The 25375-nt window shown below is 43.0% G+C and overlaps 1 protein-coding gene across 5 annotated transcripts in view; it reads right to left on the bottom strand.

Annotated features, from left to right (window-relative positions):
• LOC146831343 (regulator of G protein signaling 20-like) overlaps positions 1 to 25375 on the bottom strand; it is a 434196-nt gene that overhangs the window by 40286 nt on the left and 368535 nt on the right. For all 5 annotated transcript variants that reach the window (XM_085605619.1, XM_085605620.1, XM_085605623.1 and 2 more), the window contains exon 3: positions 13959 to 14045. In XM_085605619.1, the coding sequence (XP_085461745.1) occupies positions 13959 to 14045 (87 nt within the window). The remainder of the gene's footprint in view (positions 1 to 13958; positions 14046 to 25375) is intronic.

Below are 25375 nucleotides of genomic sequence, written 5' to 3'. Positions count from 1 at the left end.
GGTGAGGAAGTCACAAGCATGGGTTAATCAGACAGTTTGCCTCAACAATGTGATGCTGTAATGAGTTATTACAAGCAACAAATCTTCATCGCTTTGTTTACAACCACTGAACCAAAATTGTCAGTCCAAGGTTCAGTGATGTTGAGTCTGTAATGACTAACAAGTGCATGATGTGATGCTCACGTGGCTTCCCTACAAATCTCCTGTAGGGAAACACAGCCACCGTCCACCGAGGATGCTGAAAATGAGCTTGTGGACCACAGCTGAACATTAGTTGGAGGAACCTCCCCCACTGTTTCAGAGGCTTGGAAACCGCCTGATGCACTCATCTGCTCATACAAAGGAAACAACCAAGGAACAGAAGACCCTAAAGTCTTTACTCTGGTGTAAACAGACCAAACCTTCTCTTTGACATCCAGAGAAGAACGAACTTCAGGATACTCCCCTGACTAACAAAATCAGAAGAGTCATCTCGTGCTGAAAATAGTACTTGTAGCTCATCTTTGGGACACATTTTGCATCTCGTTTTAAGACTAAACTGCCCCAGAAATGTTTTTAAGGAAGGGTACGAGATGATCAATACCCCTAATTATCATAGACTCCTGCAGATATCATTGCAATGGGAAAGGTAGTTTTTGCAGGTAACCGCATTTGTTTAGCATTCACCAGAGGTTCAAAAGGACTCCAGTCTAACCTTCCTAAGACTTATGCTGGAACTGGAACAAGGTGGACCATTTTCCTCAACCTAAAAGTTTTTAACTGTCTTTAAGCTAATGGCACCTCTGTTAAGCTTCATATGGATTCCTAAATGCCCTCATTACAGCCCTCTGTGCTTCAAGGGTTGAAGCAGCCAAATCTTTAAGGAAACCCTCCCTCAAAAGTTCAAGAATATGAAAAGGGCCCCCCGATACTTGATCCTGGTTTTTGTCAAGACACCACTTGTTAAATGATCCCTAGGGCTTCTGTTATGAAGGCAGGGTAGATGTTTGTATGTCTGAAGTGCCTGCTTTGAACACTCCAAATATTCTAAATTTAGCCTCTCAAGTTCAACGTAATTAGTCTGAAATGTCGCAAATGACCGACAGGCAGGGCTGAGAACTGAAGGAGAGATGGGTTAACAGAGAAATGGAAAAAGACACCCTGGGTCAGATTCAACAATAGGGGAAACCAAGGACACCATGGCCAATATGATGACATCAGAACCACCATGAAACTCTCCCCGGAATTGTCTGAAGCACCCCCGGTAGTAGGAGAATCACGGGAAAGGCATATAGGAGACTGTGGGGCCAGGTATCAAATATTGCTGCCGTGAATAGTTTTTCTTAAGATGGAATCATCTGAGTTTTCTGGATAGAAAGGATGAAACCCAATTGATGAAGCAGGTCAGTCGTTGTCTTCACTGCCTTCTGTGCGTTAGAAAAGGAAGAAGCGCATATTAACCAAATGTCATGAAAAGGAAAAATGGACACCCACAAAACTGAAGGATTGCCACCACTGGTGCCAATACTTTTGTGAATGTTCTTGGTGATGTTGAGAGACCAAATAGCAAGGCTTGGAGCTGATAATGCAAGCCTTCTGCTGCAACTTCTAGATATGGATGATTTTCAGGATGAATTGGCATATGAAAATTGGAGCCTTGTAGGGCCAGAGTTGCTAAGAAATCAGAGTGATTGTTTGCAGAGATATCATTTGGAAGGCCTCTACCAAGACAAACTTGTTTGGATTCTATAAACTCAAAACTGCTTGATAGGAGCCATCTATTTTTGGCACCAGAAAAAAATATGGAATTGAGTCAAATCCTTCTTCTCTCTGATGTGGAGGGACTGGAATTATCACCTCTTCCAGCAGTAACTTTTGTTCCCTGATACATTGCCTCTCTTTTTACTTCACCTCTAGATAATGGAGAAGGTCTAAAGCTCTTTTTTTGTGGAAGACAGTCTTTGATAAGAATTCAGTATCACTCCTGAATTACAGACAGCACTCATCGTCTGTCACATAAGTCCAATGAGTATAAAATACTATAGCCTTGCCCCGACTTCTATATAGTAATTTCTGACAGTGGTCTTGATTGTGCTGGTTATACTACTAGGACTTATTTGCAAGCGCGTCACCCCCTCCCACCCCCCCCCCCCCCCAACCACAGACTCAGCCTATCTTGCTGTGCTTGCAATCCTTGCTTTTGAGGATAGGGTCTCTTACTTCTGAACAACTTAAACGGTTTCAAGATCTATTTCTCTTCTGCCAATTTTTGACCATTTCCGTCAGTTCCATCCCAAAGAGTCTGAGGCCTGTAAACAGCAATTTTTGTACCAATAATCTTTGATTTGTGTCCCGCTTCCACAGCGTCATCGATACATAATATGGATGAATATAGAATTTGAAAAAATGTAGGTCAGGGGCATTGTTGATATGCTCTAAATTGACAAGGTATTTAGGTATAATTTTGGAATAAATTATTTAATTGGCTCTGCAAATGGCTTTAGTTATTCGTTTTAATATTGTCATGATCCGACGTCCTTGAAGTAGTCCACTTTTGATTAAAAACTATTTTTATGCAATGTATAAAGATCTGTTTAACCAAGATTTTCCCAAGTCTGGTCTGTGGTTGAAGATACTTCACATGTAAAAGCTAATCCGTAAAAAAGGGTTTCTGCATTTTGTAGGTGTGTCGAGTGGCATATGTTGTTGCTGTCACTGTTTTTTATTTTTTAAATTACAGAACAGCAATAAAGAAAACTATGAAGTTATATAAAAAGAGTAGGATGTTACACCTGGTTCTGGTTTTAACTACTTGGTTTGTGCTCATTCTTTAATCGTTATATTGCAATTCCTGTTGCTAGTGTGTTAATGTGCTCTTGTCTCCAAGTGCAGTGCATCACAAGTAAGCATTGTTATTCATATTTGTGTCAGAAATGTTAACAGAAGTGCATTTTGCCTATATATGTTAGCAGACCATAATCTGTATATTTGTCTCCTGTGAGCTGTCTTTTTCTGAGTTAACGATGTCTACCTATTTGTTTAATTTGTTCTCCTTTAATTTGTAATTCTTCAGTACTTTATGACGTATATCTAGGATCATTTTCCTTAATACTTAAAAGACAGGTTGCTACTCACTTGTAGAGGAGAGTTCTTTGTTCAACAGTGGGAGGGAAAGCCAAATGTGCATATCATAAAGTAACTTTCAGCAGCTTAAAAGATGAGAGGGATAACAGGTGTAAGGGGTTCAGTGACCAGTCTTCAGCATAATAGAAAATACTTCAGCTTTCTACACACCTTTCACCAAAGGAAAGGTTAGGGGACCCCTGGTACTTGCACTTACAGCTTGATTGTTCCATCAGGCCTTGGATTCCATTTATTTGGGTCTACACTAGTGTTACATAAACTGAATCACGCTGTGACTTTGACTCCACTATTTAGACGAATGTGAACTATTTTCCTCACATCAGGAGCATGAAGGTCAGATTTTAACATTAGCTTGGAAATTGGGAGAAAGAGATGGTAAATATTATCTTCAGGAATACAACTTGTAGCAGAAAGTTCCAGCATGAAATTGAGCTCTTGTCACAATTGGGGTTGGTGGTACATTACTGGAGATGAACTAAAACTAATGACAAACTCTGTGGTTAACAGGAAGAAGAATGATACCTAATTTAATAAGACAAATCCAGGAGAAGGCAGGTATCATTGTGAACTGGTTCCCTCTCAAGGTCTCAAAGTTCAAATAATGGAGACATAAAGGGGCAGGCTCGCTACAACATTCAGACCAAGGAAAAGAAAACCCACTGACAGAGGACATAGAGAGTTGCGCCCATGGCAGTCTCATTTCCTGAAGGGATAGGTATTTAACGGAGTCAAAACATGTGTGGAGTGTGAGAACTTCCCTTACAGAGTCACTTTCTGCACTGCCATCTGCATTGATGAAATTGATGGTTTTGTATTTGGCATGTATCCTGCTTGATTGCCATGCACTGTGTTTTTGGCAGTTGTAGCATGTAGTCATTGTTTTGCTTTTGGCACTATATGCATTCTTGCACTTGTTCTCCTCGCATAGGTCTTATTTCTTTGTGGAGGGTGGGTAAATTCTGACCTCTGCACAAACAGGATCAGAAAGCTGCTTTTTGCAGGAATTACCTCACCCCTGCAATATTCCTTACTCGGGTAAAACATGCAAAAAAAGTATGAAACATGCTGGAGTCATGTCCATAAATGCTGATTTCACATGTAATTCTTCATATTCTGAGTGAAAACTTTAAATATGAGGTATTTGCTGTAACCAGTAAATATTGCCGTCAAGGAATCCATATTTATAGTTCGTCCTTTACTGCCCCCTTGTAATCTGGTTGCGTCATTTTTTCAGGATTTTCCTACACTTTTAAGCATGTCATAATCCTACCATTTGAAACCTTACTGTTAGAAATGGGGGTCTCTAGTTAGCAGAGGTAGGTACCTGTGTCCAAATAGGGACCCTTGCTTCTAGTCAGGGTAAGGGGGATACACACTTTAGATAACCCTTGCTCACCTCCTTGGTAGCTTCGCACGAGCAGACAGGCTTATCTCAAAGGCAATGTGTAGAGTATTTGTACTCAAAACACACAGTAATTCAGTAATTTCACCACAAATGGACACCACACCAGTTTAGGAAAAATAAAGTATGTTTATCTAAACTCAGCAAGACCAAAACGACAAAAATTCAACATACATGTAATAAGAATATGACTTTTAAAGGTTTCAAGCAACTGGGTCCATAGGAAACTATGGATACCTGATTGCTCACAAAGTACTGTAGATGCGTCAAAATTCACAAGGCCAAACGGCCGCAGAGATGGGAAGCGTCGAGAAACAAAGAGATAAGTCAGTTCCAGATACAACGGGTAGGCGATGCAACAGTTCTGCTGCACACAGGAGAAGTTATGCATCGAATCCGATCTGTACGGGGAAGTGATGCGTCGCCTCGAAGACGGTTCTGGTCCGCTGGTGATGCGTCGGGAAATCTTGCTGAACAGGTACGATGCGTGGAAATCCAGGATGCATCGGCGATTGATGTGGTAGCGTCGAGCGGTGCTGTGTTAGTCTCTTTAACTGCGATTCCTTGATGCGTCAGTTCTCGCAGTGGCAACAGGCGCTTCGTCGGTTTCAGCAGCGGCACAGCAATGCAAGATTCTTCTCGCACAGCATTGCTTTGTCTGAAAAACAGCCGCAAGAAGAGCAATGTGCGGATTTCTTCAGTTCTTTAGGTTTCTTCCATCTCCCTCCAGCAAGCACAACCTCCAGAGTCCCAGAACTGGAACAGGCACCTCCTCGCAGGTCAAAAATCTCAGCAGCAGAGTTCAGCGGAGCTGGGGGTGAAGTCTTTGTGTCCCTGAGACTTCAGAACAGGAGGCCAGCACACACATGCCCTTGGAGATCTTCTTCAAGCAGGTACAAAGCAAAGTCCCAGTCTGCGTCCTCTCCTTGGCAGAAACAGCAACTGCAGGCCAACCCCATGCAGCAAGCAGCAAAGGGGCATTACTCCTCCTTATAGCTCTTTACCCTTCTCCATGGCAAAAGTTCCTATTTAGCCCAGAAGTAATCTAAAGTTCTGGAGTTTTTGGTCAAAGACTTATACCCCAAAAGGTCTTTGTTCTCTTTGTGCAAGGGTCTCTGAGCCCAGTCCAAACCAGTTCTGTCCCCACTGGTGCAGTATGACCACAGGGGGTGAAGACAGCATTGCACAAGGGAGACAGGCCCTCTTCAGGTGCAAGGAAATCTCCTCTCAGTACTCTAAATGCAGCCAAGCCCCATTCAGCTCAGCTCTGAGTCATCCAGGAAAAGACATACCCAGACCCTGTCATTCCAAAACCAGACAGTCAATACACAAACAGGCAGAGGCACACAGAATGGTTAAACAAGAAAATGCCTACTTTCTCAAGTGGCATTTTCAAACACACAATTTAAAAACCATCTTTACTAAAAGATGTGTTATTAATTTCTGAGTTCAGAGAGCCTAAACTTTATTTCTCTATCTTGTCCCAATTGGAAGTTATACTCGTAAGATGTTACAAAGCATTTCCCATTCTATCCTATGAGACAAGTAGCCTTTCAATAGTGAAAAGCGAAATTGGCACTATTTCACTATCAGGACATGTTACACACCAATACATGTCCTACCTTTTACATACACTGCACCCTGCCCATGGGGGTACCTTGGGCCTACCATAGGGGCGCCTTACATTTAAGAAAAGGGAAGGCTAAGGCCTGGCAAGTGGGTGCACTTGCCAAGTCGACATGGCAGTTAACAACTGCACACAGTCACTGCAGTGGCAAGTCTGACATACCTTTTCAGGGCCTCTCATATGGGTGGCACAATGAGTTCAGCAGGCCCACTAGTAGCATTTGATTTACAGGCCCTGGCACACTTCAGTGCACTTTACAGGGACTTACCAGTAAATCAAATATGCTAATCCAGGATAACCAATTTAAACAACAATTTACACAGGGAGCACTTGAGCTTTGACACTGATCAGCAGTGGCAAAGTGCCCAAAGCATTTATGCCAGCAAAAACGAAATCCAGCAGAGCATCAAAAATACAGGGGGTAGAGGCAAAAAGTCTGGGGAAACCACGCCAATAATGCCAAGTCTAACACTTCCCCTTGCAACCATCTTGTTCTCTGTGGTATTTGCAACAGCCTTATGAAGACTTCAGCTATGCAGGCCCCGTTGTTCACCAGAAATAGGATCTTTATGCCTCAGAGGTTGATGTCCAACGCAAGGTCTGATAAATCTTCTTCTTCAGCCATTATGCTTTTGCAAATTTAAAAAAATCTTACAATTTCTCACAGTAGTATATGCCAACTATGCAGAAAAATCACTTGGGGACCTGACTTTACCAGTGACGTCACATGACAATGAGGTCATCTGCACATGTGATCACTGAATGCAGATGAGCGCTTTGAGAAAACAGCCTGGGAAGGGCGAGCACCATGAGAGTCCTTGTATCTGCTTACCTTCCTAAAGTGACACTTCTTCCTGCAGGCGTTGCAGTCGCTGATATGCTGTGGGCAGTGACAGATACTAGCAGAGGGGCATATGTAGAACAGCAATCACACATATTCTTCACGTTTCATGGCACTGAGCAGTTCTCTTCTCACACAACACTGCAGTCTGAACCGCATGGAAGTTTCTGAGGTTCTGCAATAGGTTGTTCTGGAACAGGGAAGACTTGCATCCTGAAGTGATATGGAATTTAAGATTTTCCTTCTCACTTCACACATTAATGGATTCTCCAGGTTCATGGGGTGTAACATATGATGCTCATAATCTATTTTTGATTGAGCAGAAAGTATTGCACAGTGCTGTCTTTGAGGACTGCATCAGCGTCAGAAATTTCAAAAGCTAGTCTTGCGTGCCAGGGCCAGCACAATGCAGCAGATATCCTTATTTACATTCTTCATCGTGCACACTTAGCACTACAATGTAGATGTTTAAGCACTGTATCAAGTTTGTCCGCCTCGCAAATACCTGGATTCACTGTTGTCAAAGTGTTGGGAGGGGATACACTGCCACTGTGTTGACAAATATGTGAGGAGCAACTACTCCACAAGCCCTTACTACTGGCTTCTCAAGACAGCCAACTGGCAAAGCAGGTTCCACTTTGTGGTCCAAAAGACCTTCCAAATTGTTGGAGTTAAACATGCTGCCAGAATCAGGCAATCCCCCAGATACAGCCCCTTACTGCAGGTCCACTTTCGGATGCATGTGTTGGTTGATGCAGTCACCGGAACACTGACACCTGAACAGTGTTGTGCTCAGACGTGGGACTTTATTTAACTCTTTACAACCCTGAGCAGAGGCCAAGGGAGTCAATTGTAAATGTAGTAGAGGAGCAGCTCTGAGCATGTTTGCTCTGCTCTCCTTCTTGGGTCAATGTGCCTAGTTCTCGCTCAGAGCGAGCATGGGCATCAGCTATTCCATGTGTCATCATGGACGCATAATGATTGCCCTGGCCAATATGACATTACAGTTACCCACACAAGACTGTGCAGACCTAGCGTCTGCTCTAAGCATTGTTCTGTCTGTTCTGCTGATCCCTTGATGATTCTCGTGGTCAGGCAAAGCAGACAAGACATATTGATTGCCTCAATCACAATAAATTCTCTGCTATGAACAAAACAAAACAGTAAAGGACTGGCAATACTTGCATTGTCAAGATTCTGGCACATTGTTTATGATAAACAAAATGGATTTTCATAAAGATGTTCAATTCTTCATTGAGTAAGAAAAAGACACTCACAGTATCAAAAGAATTGATCCCAAACTATGCGTATTTAGATACGTAACTCCATACATGACAATGCAGCAGGTGGTGTTTCTATGTATCGTTGCTGTGCTTAAAGGTCTTTAGGGTGCTTTGAAAAGCTTTTTGCCGGGCATCCACTGCCCTTGTCCCGAAGGGCTGTATCAAGGCAGATTTGCATGCAATCCAATATTACAGTCAATTAGATCATCCTTCGTTATGTTTCTAAATGGGGATTATCTCTGTATTAATTGGTTGGTCTTGAAGCCTCAGATGACTTCTTCATCTGTGTAAGTGGCCAGTAAAGCTTTTCCTAAATGTTTCATGCTAAGCATATGTACACAACATTCCAGAGGGATTTGGGGATTGCTCCGATTAGATGACAAAACAGCTGCTTCTAAGAGATATAACATCAACAGCTTAGATAGAAAATGTTGCAGTTATTTTTTAAACCATAATCTAAAGCTAATTCACATCTCAATTTAGTAATCTTTAATCTGACCTTTTACATTGAGATGTAACAGTATCCAGAAATCGTTGCCCTCTGCAAATGTCCTGAGGACCTATTTGTCAAGGGTTTGCAAATCTTTAACAAAATCAGCTCAACTGAACCAGAGTGCTAGCGATTTGTTAAAACAGTCCAAAAATATATATTTATCATCGTAAACTGTGTTCCTATTTCTTAAACTAGTCATAAATGAGATTTATGCCATTCCTCTAATACATTTGGATATAATTAGAGGCAATGCACACGGACCCCTTTATTGACCATGTTTAAACCCCCTTTGAAAAAAGATTCAGTCACTAATTTGTTATAACATTCTAATGTTGACACCAATGTCCTATGTAATAATTGGTTCATCAGCAGTCAATTTATATTCTAAAACTGGCATCCCAGAGCTGTGTTTTCTTTCGCCAGCTTTGGGACTGGAGGACCATTCTACTTCACTTTCTTCACTGTTTTGCTTTCTCTAAGTCGGTTGCCCCTACATGTGGTGTCTCCTAGAGCTAAAAAATATCAGCCAGTTTACTTCAAGACAGGTCTTATTTAGCCGATTGCTCTACAATTTACCCTTAACTGTCTCTTTCACAGTTTTACCGTGCCCAAAGCTTACACTTCAAGAGGTGACTAAAGAGGTAGTTAAAGAGCAAGAATAATCAATAGTGGATGGAAGTGGTAACAAAAGTTACTTTCCATTGGGGCTTTAAGAATGATTTTGTATGATACGGCTCTTTGAATGCACTAGAACTAGAAACATTTTAAATGCCTACCTGTAGGTCAAATCACTGAAATTACTCATTGTGGCTCAGACTTCAAGTAGAGCCTCTGGGTCTGCACTCACCAATTTCGTACGGATGCATTTTCAGTAGCCTAGTGGAGGTCCTTCAGATAGCAGAAAGTCTGGTTCACTCTCTGACTTTTCCCTAATCCTTGCAGTTGCAGGGACAACAAGGCAATAGAAAAGTCAGATTACCAATGGTCCCTATTAACCAGGACACTGGGGACTTACACCCTGATTTAGAGTTTGGCGGACAGGATACTCTATAGTCGGTTACAAATGATTTGGCGTACCCTGTCCCCAAACTGACAGTCTGCTCACGCAATTAGGAGTTGGTTGGGCCATCATATTTCTGATGGTGACGCCACTGTTCGGTTTGCTATTGGAAATCCTACACAGAGAGTTCGATGGAGTTGGGGATGTCGCTGTAGTGTCATCAGACTGTCCATCCTGTTTAGAGCAGATGGTCTGATGTACATTTTTTAGCAATGGATTGCCAGGTAAAACCTGGCAGTCCCAACCAGAACCTTTTTTTTTCCAAATGATCCCCACACACTAGGAAATACTCCCAGGGTGTCTGCATCATTCGTTTTTTGTTGTTAAAAGACAAACTTCCACAGTGGGAGTTTGATTTTGAAAAAACATAAATGTTGGCACGTGGCCATCTGAAATACGGCAGCAGCTCAGCAAGCTTTCAGTGCCTAAGGACCCATTTCACAGTTTCTGCATACACTTTTTCCCTTTCCAGTGGGAAATGAGAGACAGTCAAGGTGTCCAGCAGTACGGACAATAAACCATACCCATGCCTGCATTCTCCCTATGTATTTAATATTTTTTACATTTTGGTTTCACCAGTTTTATTCCAGTCTTTGTGCTGATAGATAAACAATATATGTAATTTCTTTAACTCTCCTTTAGTGAGTGTAAGTTAAAATATTTCTAAACTATTTTTTAACTCACTGTAAGTGTAGGGGGAAGTTAAAATACTGTGCATTTGTTTTTAACTGACCCCAGGCACAGTGGGAAATAAAACAATGGCCACTTGTGATCATAATCTGCAACATGGTCGCAAATCTTAATGGTTGGTTTGCCAGCCCTCTTTGCTTCACACAAGTAAAGTGGCAACCATGTTCCAGTTTCTAGAGACTCTAACAGATGTCAGCTGTCCCTTGGGAGGCATGCTCAATCTTTGCTGTATATTACAGACCAAGCCCCGTGGAGCTCTTAGGCTGGTTTTGTGATTTGTGGGTGGGTGTGGGCATAGATGTTTAAAGCACACGCTGTTATTATGCTTAATACACAACAGATGACAAAAAGCCTATGCAGTGTTCTTCTTCCCACAGTAACAGAATACTGGGACAGGAGTCAGCTGCCATGGTGCTCTTTCACCGGCCTAACCTACCCAGTGTCCTCTTTACAAAGGACATAGTAGACAGCCTATGGTGATCGTTGCTACTTGCAAAGGCAGATACATCTTTCCACCATCCTTACTGCTAATGGGGGACCAGTGCAGGCATTAATGATAGTTGTAGCTAAACTCCAATTCACATATTCCAAAAGCCAATTGGCCTAGTATTCTTTCTACGATGGCCTTGATTATGAGTGACTGGTAAAATAATGATCCTTGTATAAACACCCGTTTCATAGGTATCACAATTATAAGTGGTACAATGTTTATCACACCTGGCAATTTTCCACTGTGATAAGTTCTGCATCCACTGGATACCTTTTGGCATAGTAAAGCCTTCTGATGCTTGCTGGGGGGCGGGGGGGGCACCCTGGTAAATACTGGGAGAAGGATCCTAAGACTTGTGTTGTCAGGCCTGACCTTGGGGGGGCAGTTAATGGGAAGGGGGGGGGGGATAATTTCTCACTGATCCTTGGTTAAAGACTAAGAGGTGGACTTTAACGTGTGCCTTGCCAGACATTGGACAAGTTTGGGTAGGGCGACGGTGGGGTACATATCGCTCCCTGGTCCTGGGCAAATCCTGGGCAAATCTTGGACAGGGTTTCTGAATTTTCTTCACTGTCCTTCAACATTCTTTACTCAGGAGAGAAAATGATGGGCCAGATGTTCGAATATCGGGTTGCAAAATACTTGTTGTAAACTTCCACCAGTATTTTTTTGACAGTAAAGATTTTTAAGAATATACTAATAGGCTAGTTCTTAAAAATCTGAATGGTAGTGAGAAGGAATCTAACTTACCTCATGAATGTTAATAAAGCAGGTTGCAAAATGTGGCTCGCAACAAATTGAGAGAATCACAGGGATGGTTTCCTGCTGGGGTCAGTAGACCACCATGTCTGTGGTTTAATAAAGCAAACTTTTTTTAATGCACCCCATTTTTGTTAAAGGAAACAGGAAAAGTCTTCCTTTTTTTGGTTTGTTTAAGAGTTGGCAGTGGACCCCTGTACCACTGTCTACCATTCAAGAAACATTTCTTTTACAGTTACTAGGGGGAACCCCTTCCCTTTTGCAACTGCATTACTATGCCTATGTTACGCCACTGCAGATACCGAATCGGTATCCATTATGAACCACATTTTAGGAGAATGAAAAACTTTTTCAACTCCTAAAATTGGATTAGTACATACGAAAAAGCATTTTAATGGCGGCAAACTCCGAATTGGGGCATTTGTGATCATTAAAATCCTTTGTAATTCTGACCCAATATTTGTTACTAAAGAAAATGTATTCCTATAAAACGCAATTTTTGAAAGGATGTTATGGATACAGTATCATAAATGACACCCTTCAGTCATGTCATGCCCTCATCCCCAAAGCCCCCACAACCCGCTGTACAAAACCTTTCACTGAAGTGCACGCTCAGCAGGATCTGGGTACTGGAAGTGAAATTTGGTCACTTCTTGCACCAATCCTTTGTGTCCTCTGAATCCGCTGTGTACAGCATTTGGTTACGGGCAGCAAACTCTGGGCACAGGACATAGTATTCATGCCCTGAACCTAATTTCCCTAACCCCTCTGGGCATCCTATTTTTTTAATTTGCAGTTTACAAATGAGCGCATTGGATTCAACACAGTAGGAACCATGTTTGCTTACGTTTCTTGGAGTCACTGGATCCAGAGCCTCCACTATGTATCTTTGGATCCAGTGACACTAAATGTTTTCTTTTTGTATTTATGTTTTGATGGCAGGACCTGCTCTTCGATGATTTCACTCAATTGTTTTGCTGTAATCAAGCAAAGCTGTTGATATATTTATTCTGTGATGAACAATCTTCTGTATACTTTTTTTCTCAAACCACAACCATCTTATCCTTGATGCAGAACTTCTTAATAGCACTAGTCAACATGTTTCGTTGCTGGATGCTTACTTTCCACCTGACTTCATCAGGGCTGTCCTTGTTATTACCACTCAAGACACTATTATCAGAAAAATAGCATGAGCAAGGTCCTTATTCACTTAAATAAAATTCAAAATGACTGTTGTATCCATAAGTATATTAATATCTCATGCCTAAAGGAATAGGAGCAATGAACACTGTTTTAACTTTTCGCTTTTTCCTTTGGCACAGGAAGACTCTTCTTTCCCTAGATATTAACAAAAAACCCTTGTTCCCACAAAATGTGGTAGCAGCCAACTAAAAACTCACTTGAGTTCAAGTGTGGGAATTCCCAATTATGTGAGTGAGGGCCTTGGGATTCCCAGTAGCATATTTTCCTTAATTTGTATTTTCAGATATGATTAACCCTGTTCATCTTTTCCTTTCTGTGAAATATTTTGATAGGGAGAATGGAAAAATGGGTATTTCTTTTATTTGTGAGATATTGGATTTTGCTATTGCCAAATCATTTCTCTCTCTGAAGGGCTGCATCTTGAATATTAGGCCATATCATCTCTCTGCGATAACTTGGTGCAATGTTTTTCAGCTGCAATCATTGATAATTTTGAGGATATCAAGTTCTTTATATCCAGGTTACCCAATATTGCGTCACGGGCAAGTACGTGAAGGAATTTGGGGTCTATTTTTGCTTTCTTATCATTGAGTGAAGTGGAGATAGTCATGTACTGAGGCACCTCAAGTACTCCCTGAATGCCCCATACCACATTGCCACCTTACAAGGACTGGGGACATCTATTTGCAGCAATACATACTATTTCAATGCCTCTCTTGTAATTGCCACCGTTACAAAACATGGATGCGAGACTAGTCTGATCTTTGGAAATTTGATCATGGTATTTCTGTGATGGGCTTTTTGCATTAGTTTCTGATGAAATAGTGAACTCGGAATATGTCTGACATATATGTCTCATCCTGTGTCTTTGCCACATGCTGGGGCACCCCCCGCCCCATGTCCCTAAAAGGCGTCTGTGATAGGGTGTCCAAAGTTGGCAGTTTAATTTCATACTCTTCAGATGACTACATCAATAGACCTGCATACCTTTCTTCAAATTCTGGAATGCCCTCGCCTCTAGCTTCACGCGACGTCCTCCGCGCGCGCTCCTCTTCTTGATTCCTTACTGTGAGGCTGCAAAAGACAAGCAGGGAAAATTACTGAGCTTCCATAGCCAGCCATCATTGGTTTTTCTGATATATGCTTTTTCAAAACGATGAGGTAAATTCTGATACGATGTGTATAGCGTAAGTTATTCCCAAAACTACGGTAAGGGAGGTTGGGAGACCTGCCTAACCTGAAAGGGTGGGAAGATCCTTTGTTGAGGGTAAAGGGACATGTCCTCCCTGGAAAACTACCCAATCAACATCAAGGTACCCCTCTGTTAGAAGAGACACTTTTAAGAAGGGGGTTGTTACGTGCCACACCTATACTCCACTTCAAATGGAGGTGGGAAAAAGGGAAAAAAATATTTTTATAAATAACCCTCACCCACTCTAAACGTGGCATGCCTTACATCCAAATAAGTCTGACCCCTAAAAGTCAGGGTGAGCTCAACCATGTTCCACGGAGCTCCTTCTATATTTTTAACTGGGGGGGGGGCGTAACAATTCGGTAAAAACCCGATGTGAGGCATGCCTCTATTAGAGTAGGTGAGGGTATTTTATTTAAATGATTTTTTCCCCTTTTTTCCACCTCCTTTTGTCGTGGTGTATAGGTCACTTTTTGTGACGTTCCATGGCACAGGAGCCTCCTCATATTTACGAGGCAGCACTAAGACACTTTCTTTGGCCTAATGCTGTCTTATAAACATTGTTCCCTTTAACGCAGTTTTCTGTGTTAAAGAGGTGTGCAATGGGTGAACGCCAACAACATCCATGGCTTTTTGACACTACCTCAGCTTTTGCTCCAGATTTAAGAGAAATCCTAAATCTGAAGCAGCGCCAAAAATGTACGCCTCCCCAGGGGAGGCGTAAGGCAGACACAACGAGGAGAAATAGCTTTAGTTCTCCTCCTTTTTCTGTGAGTGCTGCATTTTGCAGCACACATAGAAATGGGAAAGAGCCTCTTGTAGTTATTTTTGGCAGGAAGGTTTCCCTTCTTGCACAAAAATAATCATCCCCGCAACGCAGGCACCCTTGCACCATGGTGCAAAGGTGGCTGTGTTGGTGCACGGCAGCCCATTGTGCACTGGCACAGGGAAAAAGGACAGGAATGCGCCATATCTGATAGATGAATGTGTGTTATTATCCCGCATTCTTTGTGATTTCTGCATACCATTGCTCCGCAAGTCGGAACAACGACTTGCGGAGGGGGTGGCGCTGGATGTTGGAATAGTATAATTTACTATTCCAACTCCAGTCTGTGCGGACAATAGTGAAGGTGTTGGATTTTAAATCCAACACCCCCCCCCCCCGCAAGATGTTGTTCCGATTTGCGGAGTAATGGTATGCGGAATCAAAACGCGGTCGTGGTAACGAACGCGTTGTGATTCCCTGCGGGGAAAAAGATTTGTGGTAAACGTTGTTTACCCTGATAGATACGGTTCATTCCTGCCCTTTTCTTTTGCCGTAGGGTAGCGCAGCAGGAAGGCCCACAGAGGACAACAAAGATAGTGGCTTCACTTTGGGACCACCAAGTACGAGTTTGTCCCGTTGTCTCGCACTATGTAGGGCCTAATTATGAGATCCCCACATTCACAGACATTAATACTGCACCCGTAATTACCATTGCTGGGGATGGGTAAACCAGCTCCCAGCATTTACAGAGGAATATCGTTTTGGTCAGAAATTCCCATTTTTGGCCAAAATAGGAATAACTGACTGACTGACTCTCCAGCACCTTCTTTGTTGTAATATTCTCACTTGCTCCCTTAGAGACAAATAGAAGCGTGTCTTCTTTTGATTGCATTGCCTCTTTCATTCATTCACGGGGACTGAGCACAAATGACAGAACCCCCTGTTCGGGTTAAGCACACTGCTCTGCAGACGCCGCACACAGCCTCGCAGTGAATGCCGCTGCTGCACACAGGGAGCTCGCAGGCCACTAGAGATGGGGCTGTTCCCCTCGGGGCTGCAGCGGTTTGGAGAAAGCGCTGCTTATTCCTTTCAAATGCTGAGCTCAGGAAAGAGCATCTGGACCTCCACAGAGACCACATGGGAGCTTCAGCAGGCACGGAACCGCTAAAACTGCAAGCTACTGTCGGTGATATTGTGCACATATATATCAAACGTATACATTGCACTTCCTGTAACAATATGGCATTGGTTGTTTTAATCTACCAAATAATTCTGGGCCATCGTAGGTGAAGATGGTGCAGCCTGAGGCGGGTATGATGCCAATGAACTGATTGTTAGTTACACGCAATCTAACACTAACACCAGAGGTGGATTTTGGATTTTGGAACTTGGGCTGCACTGCCAACCCCTCACGCACAACGGATGTACATAAAACAATCTATAACATTTAAAATAGTAAAAATACCAACATTTGTAAAGCACAAAGGTATCCTAGTGCTGTTCACTATCAGTAGCAGTAGACAGTAATATTTAGGGGTGGGCGGAATTTGCGAAAGTGTCTTTCGCAAATTATCGCGAGAATGTTTAAAATCTCCGCAAACACGCGGAAATATCGCGAAGATGCGGAAGTTTTTTTCCCGCCCGTTCGCAGTATTTTCTGCGTGTTCGCGGCTCGCCAACTTACCCATGTGGTTGCTTGCGGGCGCGGCCATCTTGTTTTCACTCTTCTCACGGTGCATGATCGCGAGAAGAAAGACGTGATCGCGCGACGCATGACGTTACTGGGGGCGCGAACTGTCGCGAGACAGCGCAAATGGCTACCAACAATCCAACATCTCGTGGAGAACGCGACCGGATCGGGAAAACTTGTCGACGAACGCGGGGATTCAGGTAAGGCGATCGCGCACGCGCGAGAATGTATTATTTTACAACGCGAGCAAGAACCAAATTATCGCTAAGCTGCGGAATGCGGAAATTTTGACATTTTCGCGCTCTCCGCGGAAAGCGAAAATGTCAAATTATCGCAATTTCCGCGAGCGGAACGGAAATTTAGCCCAGGCCTAGTAATATTATATACAGTATGAACAATATTGTTTAATTTGTATGACCTTACATGTATAAAAATCAAACAAGTAAAATATGTTCTCCTTCATTCCCTATCGTTTTATCAAAAATAGCACATATTTAGGCAGTAAGGTCCTTATATCAACACATGAAGAGATCCACCCATGGTGTGTGCTTTATAAGTGCAGTCCTTAATTAATTATATTTATATTAAACACTGGTAAGTAGCTCATTCTTCTGATGGATACTTCTAACTGAAGATTCATCACCTGTAGGGGATAAATACCACAGACCTACCTCCCAAAGTGGTGGATCTGTTGAATGGCTCAGACCAAAAAAGTCTTGCAGGAATAAATAGGCAAAATTCCTTTCCTGTCGGACCTGGCTTTCAGGGCAGCACTGCTTCATAAACACATGTACTGACACCCACATTGCGTCTGATAGGCACTCGTGCACCAGCGCAGTGGTAGCAGCCTTGACCCTGGTAGAATGTGCCCTCAAACCTCCTAGAGGCTGCTTCTTTGCCAGTGCTTAGCAGGTCTGACAGCAGAGGACCATCCACCCTGACAAAGTCCTTTTCTCAATGTTTTGGCTTTCTTTTCCTCAGAGACAACCCACAAAAAGCTAATCATCCACCTGATGGTCTTTGGTGCGATCAATGTAAAAGCTCAAAGCTCTTTTAGGGTCCAGCCGATTTTACATGTCTTGGTAGTGAGAATCTCATATATACGTTTTTCTTTCAAGGGATGAGAAAGAGCAAAAAGTTGGAAGAGTGCTGGATTGCCCAATGTGAAAAGCAGTCAAAACGTTTGGCAAAAAGGACACCCTGGTCCACAACACCACTTTATCTGTAGAAATAAGAGGTATAAAGTGCGTGGAGTTCACTCACATGATGAGACAAAATAAATGTGACTAAACACACAGTCTTCAGAGTCTGAACCTAAATTTGACTCTAGTTTTCTAAATTGGTGTGGGATTTTTCGTGTTGTGTTTTCGCTTTATTACTGTTTGAAGTGCTGCATAAATACTTAACACATTGCCTCAAAGTTAAGCCTGGCTACTCTGTGCCAAGAAACCACAGTGTTAAGCACAGGTTAATTTAGAATTTGCTTGCAACTTCACCCTGACAGAAATTGTGGTTTTTGATTTTGCAGGGTGTTTCCCCCCCTCAACCAATAATCCAATTTCCAACACCTGGCAGCGAGGATGACATTCACAAGTTTTGGAGGTAGTCGACTGCCGCTGTTCAATTGCTGTTTCTGCATGAATGGAAGGGCAAGTTGTGCAAGTTCGGGTGCAGGACCCTGCTCTGCTGCTGCAACAAGTAAGCCTCCGAAAGCAGTAGCCTGGTTGGAGGACTGATGCTCATGCTCAGAAGTTCCAGGTACCACACTCTCCTTGCCCAATCCAGAGCCACTAGGATGACTTGTGTCTGGATATTTCTGATCTCCTACAAAACTTGGGGCAGGAGAGGCATTGACAGAATGTTGGAGTTCCTTGATCCACTCTGTCTGAAAAGTGACACCAAGAGAGGGCCTTCTTGGCAACTCCACCACACAAAGGTTTTGAAACGGTGTGTTCTCGGCATTGCCCTAAGGGTCTAGCCAGGAGCCTCCACATTGCTGAAAGCATAATCTTTCCTTCAAGGCAATCATCAGGCCTACAGTCATAAAATCACAAACATTTCAAAATTAATACAGTTTGCAAAAAAATATATGAATGTTTATAAGCAGGTCTAACAAGAAATATCACAGTACAAATCTACTTCCAGGGTTTGTCGGAGAAGGCGAACCCACCATGAAAACCCTTGCCTAAAACACTAATTTGAGAGATTCCATTCAAGAAAATACCTGGCTATAGGCTTTAACAGAGTGTATTAATAATCCATCCTCAAAGTTATGTTTCTCACTAAAATTAACTCGACTGTACTGTTTTTGTCATAGTTTTTCAAAATGAACACATCAGATCTATGGCATCTGACTTAATTTGCCCCGATTATGCAATCAGGTGTATAGCCCTTATCATTGACTTGCCACCAGGGAAAAACTCAGTCCTGCTGTATTGATCCTAAGCTTGCCCTCAGAATCATCAGTCATACCACAGGAAAAATACAAATATGTATAAAAAGATAGTTTGCAAAGAAATATAAAATATCGTCTGAAAGGGCCAAACAAGGATTATTGCAGTGAAAATCTTCTGTCTCTCTGTATTAATCAAAGAGGGAAAGTTTGCACACTACACAAACCTTCTAGGATTCCATGTGACAAAATACCTGTCTACAGGCTTTAACACATGTAATATCAATTGACCATCTAGGGACTATAGACTTTAACAAATGCTTTTAACAAAAAAATAAGTTGGGCCTACTGCAACAGTGATAATATTCCAAATATGTTTAAAATTACAGTTGACAAAAACAATATACAAGCCCTCCAAAGGGGGCCTAACAATGATTGCCACAATTAAAATCTTGTACCCATCTGGTTTGTCGAAGGGGATATCCAGCACCAAATCCCTTGCTTGTTATGGAAATCTTGTGATTCAGTGCATCAAAAAACATGTCTACAGGGTTTATCAACATAATAACACGCCACCCTTAAAGGTCTGTGGCCTTTAACATATGTTTTTACTGGAAGTCAGCCCTATTGCCTTTGTTGTAGTTCCACATAATACCCAATGCAGTCATGCATCTCACAGCTTTTCCCACTAAACCTTTCAGACCTAAAGCCTTTACCATTGACGTATCCCCTAAAACAACTCAGGCCAACTATATTGTATTGTGCATAAGCTTCCCCACAAGACAACTATGGGTATATAGTCATAAAAGTATAACTATATCCAAATAACATTGACAAAACAATATGCACCTCGTCCTAATTGGACTGAACAGGGATTTTCACTGTGCAAATCTTTTACCCTAAAGGTTTGTCAGAGAGGGTTGCCAGGACTAAAATTCTTGCCTATTACAGTAATCTGCGAGGTTCTGTGCAACACAATAACTGTCTATAGGGTGTGCCACAGTGTAAAATCAAACAACCTTGCATAACTATTGGCTTAGAATGTGCTTGCTTTATAAATACATCAGCCCACTTGTCTTTCTTACAATGTCTTTTAATAAACAGATGATACCCATGGCATCTAACGCATTTTCTTTTCAATGAATCAATGAAACCTACATGATTAATCACTGGTTTGCCACCATAACCATCATAGGCCAACTGTATTGAACATAGGGATTCCCCAAAAGCAGCCGTTTGCGTACAGTTGTAAGGTTATAAGTATGTAAAAAAATGTCAGTTATCAAAACAATCTACAAGCCTTCTTACGTGGGCAAGTCTTGTATCCCAATGTCTGTCAGAGGTGGTAACCAGCACCACAATTCTTGACTACTACATTAATCTGAGATTTTATGAAACAAAAAACCTGTGTAAGGGTTTTGCCATGGTGTAATAGCAATCCAACCTTACTGACCTGTTGTCTTTAACATATGTTTTTCACAATAAATAAGTCTGGCCTACTGCCTTTGGTGTCTCTTTTCATAATACAAGAACAGACAAATGACATCATTAGCTTGCCACCATAACCAATTCAGACTAACTGTCATGAGGATAATTTTTCCAACGAAGCAAAAAGTGTAATACAACCACTTTTCCTTAGCTGAAGCTTATTTCTGCCCAATCAAATGCTGTATTATGAGGAATCAACATATAAGAGCCAAAGCCTGCTGGGAGTGGCACTTTCTGGTCGGTTGAGGCAGTACCCCAGCCAGGCAGAGCCTACCACTCCGGTCAGGGGCGGGTGATTCCCACACTGTATAAGCTGCGCTCACCTTTGGGTAGCATGGCACTGAGCAGACAGGCTTACCACAGAGGCAATGTGTAAAGCATTGGCACAGCACTCCCTCATGATAAACACCTTGAGTGTCACAAAAGAGACTTCACATGTGATATTTGTAAATAAAGTTTGTATCCGACACACATAATAATTAACACAACGTGAACATCACGTATTTCTGGGCATAAATCACATTCGGAATGATTACTAGCAGTACTAGGCCCAGCTGTATTTAAATGACATCAGTAATATGCACACTTGGGAAAGATCCTAATCTACAGCCTCCCCTCCCCGGCAATCTTATGTGGTGTAACACATTATTCACCCCAGGCCCACCCTATCAATTCTTATAATTCAATACCACACAGTTATAGGGAGTACTTCGGGTCACAACGATATCAGAAATATGTACATACAACAAATTATAACACTTTTTAGCAGCACCAAGGGTCGAGGTCGCACGGGAAAAACCAATGTCAAACATAAGGCTAATCTGGCAAGAAATCAACATGTCAGGCAAACCGTCGTCTAGTGTCTTGAATCACGGGTGGTTTCCCGTTGTCACTCTAACACACACACTCACTCTGCACCGCTACGCTGTGCCACGGATATCAGACAAGTCTGTTCAGAAGAACTCGCACACATACCTACTCAGCACCCTAATAGGTGCCACTGATACCCAGCAGGTCAATTGGTTACACACCGCAGACCCCGTAGCCCTAAGCATCCCTCCGTCCTCCAACTCCACCAAACTGTCCTACACCCCTGGATTGGAGACCTCCCTGGGCACATGACTGAAATCACTTTTATTCAGGGTCGCAGGAAACATGTGTGGGGTAGACGGCAAGGTCAATTAGGAGGCAGTTGGCAAAAGGGGTTTGGCAGCCACTTGAGAAGTTCGCCTACAGGATGCAGAGCAAGCACGGGCCAAGGGACATAGATGGTCACACCAAATGGGTCCCCAAGGGTCTTCCAGCACTGGCCAAGTTCTGGGAAGCACGGGGGACCACGTAGTCTCTTGCCCCACTACCGATCATTCTCAGAAGTGTTCCTCCAGCCTAGTCAATCACCCTCACCACCTAGGCCCGAGCCAGGCAATACTACCTAGCAACATGGTGTTATGGGGAAAGGCCGGGTGAAGCCAGGGCAGTTGGTCCACCACGCTGCAGGCCAAGTAAGGGAACAGTAGATGAATGGGGACTGAAGTAGGGGGACTCTCGGAAGGAGGAGGCTCCCCAACAGGTACATGTTGATCAGAGCCGCTCCCAGGCAATCCAGGCACAACGCTGGGTGTCCGATTATACGGGACATGCCAGGCCATTCAGGTCACACACAATGAAGAGTTGCAAAATCCATACCTTCTTGGAAATTAAGCACAATGTCTAGTGCACATTGATTTTGGCCGCACCACACAGCTCCAGTCACACACACAGTGAGGGTAGCAACTTGTGATTCAGACACCGCACGCAGTGAGCATGCAGTCAGCATGTCGCATGAGAGAGATGCGGCCCGATTGACAATGTGGGCCACACTGGATCCAGCAACCCATGAATCCCCTGTCCACCAACAAGATACTTATGAGTGCTAAGGTCCCCATGATCCGGGGGCCACACGTCTTAGATGCGGGCCCGAGTTCAGCGCTCCGCACCAGACAATCCTGTCTCCAGGCACAATTTTAGGTCCACTCCCATGCCGCGCTACCAGTTGGAATCCAGCAGACAATGAGGGCACTTGAGAGAACACAGCACTTCAGGTGTCTCAGATAGATGGTGAGGGTCCCTCTTAGGATATTTTTGTTGTCCCTGAGACCTACGAAAAAACAAGAGGGAAGCTTAACAAGCTCTTGGAGAGCCCACTTCAAGGTGCCACCAGGCAGCAGGTAGTCAGCCCAGGCCAGCCACTATTCACGCAGTCCCTTTCAATGGCAGTAACCCTCCCTGTGCACAACAGAGTCCTCCGGCAATGTGCACCATGTAGTTTTAGGTTCTCCGGTCCCACATCCCTACAAGCGTATCTCACCCTGTGCTGAAGTATGGCACCAGTAGTTATACTGGAATGTGGCTTTGAAGTTGGAGGTGGTTCAAAGGGTCTCTCTGAATGAGCTGCTTGTAGATGGAGGTGGGGAAGAGGAAGGTGGGTCAAACTCATCATTGTCAAAGGTGATCAGACTGCTTGGTGTAAGAGTACCAGTTAGATGCATTATGGTGGATTCAGTAACGATCATTTACTCACAAGTTGAGGAGTGTTTGCCACGTGTTGGCACCACACAAGCTCGTATCTCTGTACACTTGACCTTATGACTGGTTATTGATCTTCTTGAGATCTTTGATATGTTTTGGTACTCATTAAAAGTGAGACTACCAATTTATTATTAGGGATGATTCTAGTGGTTCTATAGTAATTAAGAACACAGGTTTAGAGGTTGAAACTAAAATAGAAATCCAGAACTCTAAACATTAACATTCATATGCTGAATAATCAATCTCATCCTTTTAAGCTTGCTGCTGTTGCATGTTTGTAGCTTGCTTTTATCCTGTGTTCTTGCCTGAGACACACATCTTCAGAGTTCTCAGACTGCATTAGCAAGTCTTGCTTCTGCAAAACGGGCCTAGATCAATAAACTGTGTTCTTGTTCTGCTTTATTGTCTCCTGATGGTCATCCATCTTTGACAGCCATTATCCAGGGACCACCATTCAGGATAAAATAAGGCATCTGTGTGTTGCTACTTTACCACTTTATGCTCTTAAGTTAGGATAATAGGCCTTCCTCTTATCTACCCCAGAACCTGGACTGTTTAAGTGGTTGTCCATTCACAGATATTATAGTAGTAGCATTTGTGACATCACAGACCCTTCGACCGCCTGAGGTTTTTGGAAACCGGTTTTATTGCTTTTCAAAAGAAGAAACAGGCAGTATATTTCACAGCTTTTTTGTAAACAGTGCACATTATCTTCTGTCTGGTGAGCCCTGGTGGAGAAGGCAATGCCTGCTGGTGTTCTGTGGTGGGTGGGGGCAGTGTCATTCCAAGAGGAGGGACCTCGGTGCGGCTCATGGAGCAGGGATTGTGCTGTCTGCCTGCCCAGCCAACATGGCCACTGTCTGCACAAGTGCACCTTCCCATGCTGATGCAGGTAACTGTTGGCAGTGCCAGCACCGGATGAAAGAAGGTTGCCCCTCCATCGCGTTGTTCGTGGTCTGATGGATCTTGTCGTTTGAGTACTTCCTCAGGACCACCACCAACCTTTCATACAAGCTAGGAGCCCAGCCTGGGTCACACTGGAGAACAGAGAGTGTTGGCCAACGTCCCCTTCATGAAGGAGGGATGCCTTACTCCTGACCACAGTACCTCTTCTGATGCTCTGGTACTTTAATGGAGACCATGGTATGTGGTCAGGGTTCTTTTGCACCCTGATGATTCAAGGCGCTTGATTACTCAAGCACAGCTCACACGGGGTGGAGTTCCAAAGTGCCTCATCCTTTGGTAGAGCAATGCAGGTCCTTCCCTGCATGGACCAAACGGGAACATTTTCACAATGCACTATTCTTGCCTTTCCTGCTTCTTTATTATTGGGTTTTATTCGGTCACCTAGTAAAATTGTAACTAAACTGTATAGAGATTTGATATGTATTAAAGGTAATATTTAAATTGCAAACCCTTTTTTAATTGTCTTTCCTTGTATCACGCTATGGTTTCATGATAGTCTTTTGAGTTATTTGAACTCTTTTTTACAGCATGTTTCTACAGAAATTGCAGCTACATCCTGTGGTGCAGTCAATCAGCGTCCTTGCTGATAAGAACATCATATAACGAGGACCGTCATTTCATTTCATGTTGAGAGCAGCTTTTCAAAAAGGGTGTACGGTAAAAATCAGAAGCAGTATGAATATAATTTTATATTTATTTTTGTAACTGAATAAGAAGCTAGCCACCTCGTTTGTGTTCCCTTCCTCCATCTCTCCTGTGTGGGAGCGAAGAACAGTCATCTACAACAGAAAGCAGTCTAGGGACACAAGAGGACATTCCAAGTCATCTTCGTGGTTAGCAGAGACCATGACGCACATGCATCAAGCATTATTGCATTCGCAAACGGGCTGATTCTCAGAATGAGCCCATTTGCGAGAGCAAAAAATGCTTTTTAGATGCAAGCAAACCCTAATTTGCGATTCAGTAACCTGTTACAGAATCGCAAAATGGGTTTGCAATTCGGTATTTGGAAGGGGCGTGTTTAGGGCGTCCCTTCCAAATACCGAATCCTAACGGTATGCATGAATGCTTTGTGCCGTGACTGCGGTCGCAAAACATTCAAGGGACCCGTTCCCCTTTGTGAATGATTGTAAAAGCATTTTTAAGAGCAGGCAGTGGTCCCACAGACTACTGCCTACTCTTAAAAAATGAAACTGCAAACTTTCATTTTTTCTTTTAAAATGCATCCCGTTTTCCTTGAAGGAAAACGGGATGCATTTAAAAACAAAAAAACTGCTTTATTTAAAAGCAATCACAGACATGGTAGTCTGCTGACCTCTGCAGACCACCATCCCTGTGATGG

This window comes from Triturus cristatus, chromosome 5_1 (assembly GCF_964204655.1).
Source record: "Triturus cristatus chromosome 5_1, aTriCri1.1, whole genome shotgun sequence".
NCBI classification, from domain to species: Eukaryota; Metazoa; Chordata; class Amphibia; order Caudata; family Salamandridae; genus Triturus; species Triturus cristatus.
Note: the sequence above shows the minus strand (reverse complement) of the source record. Positions and strands in the feature narration are given on the sequence as shown.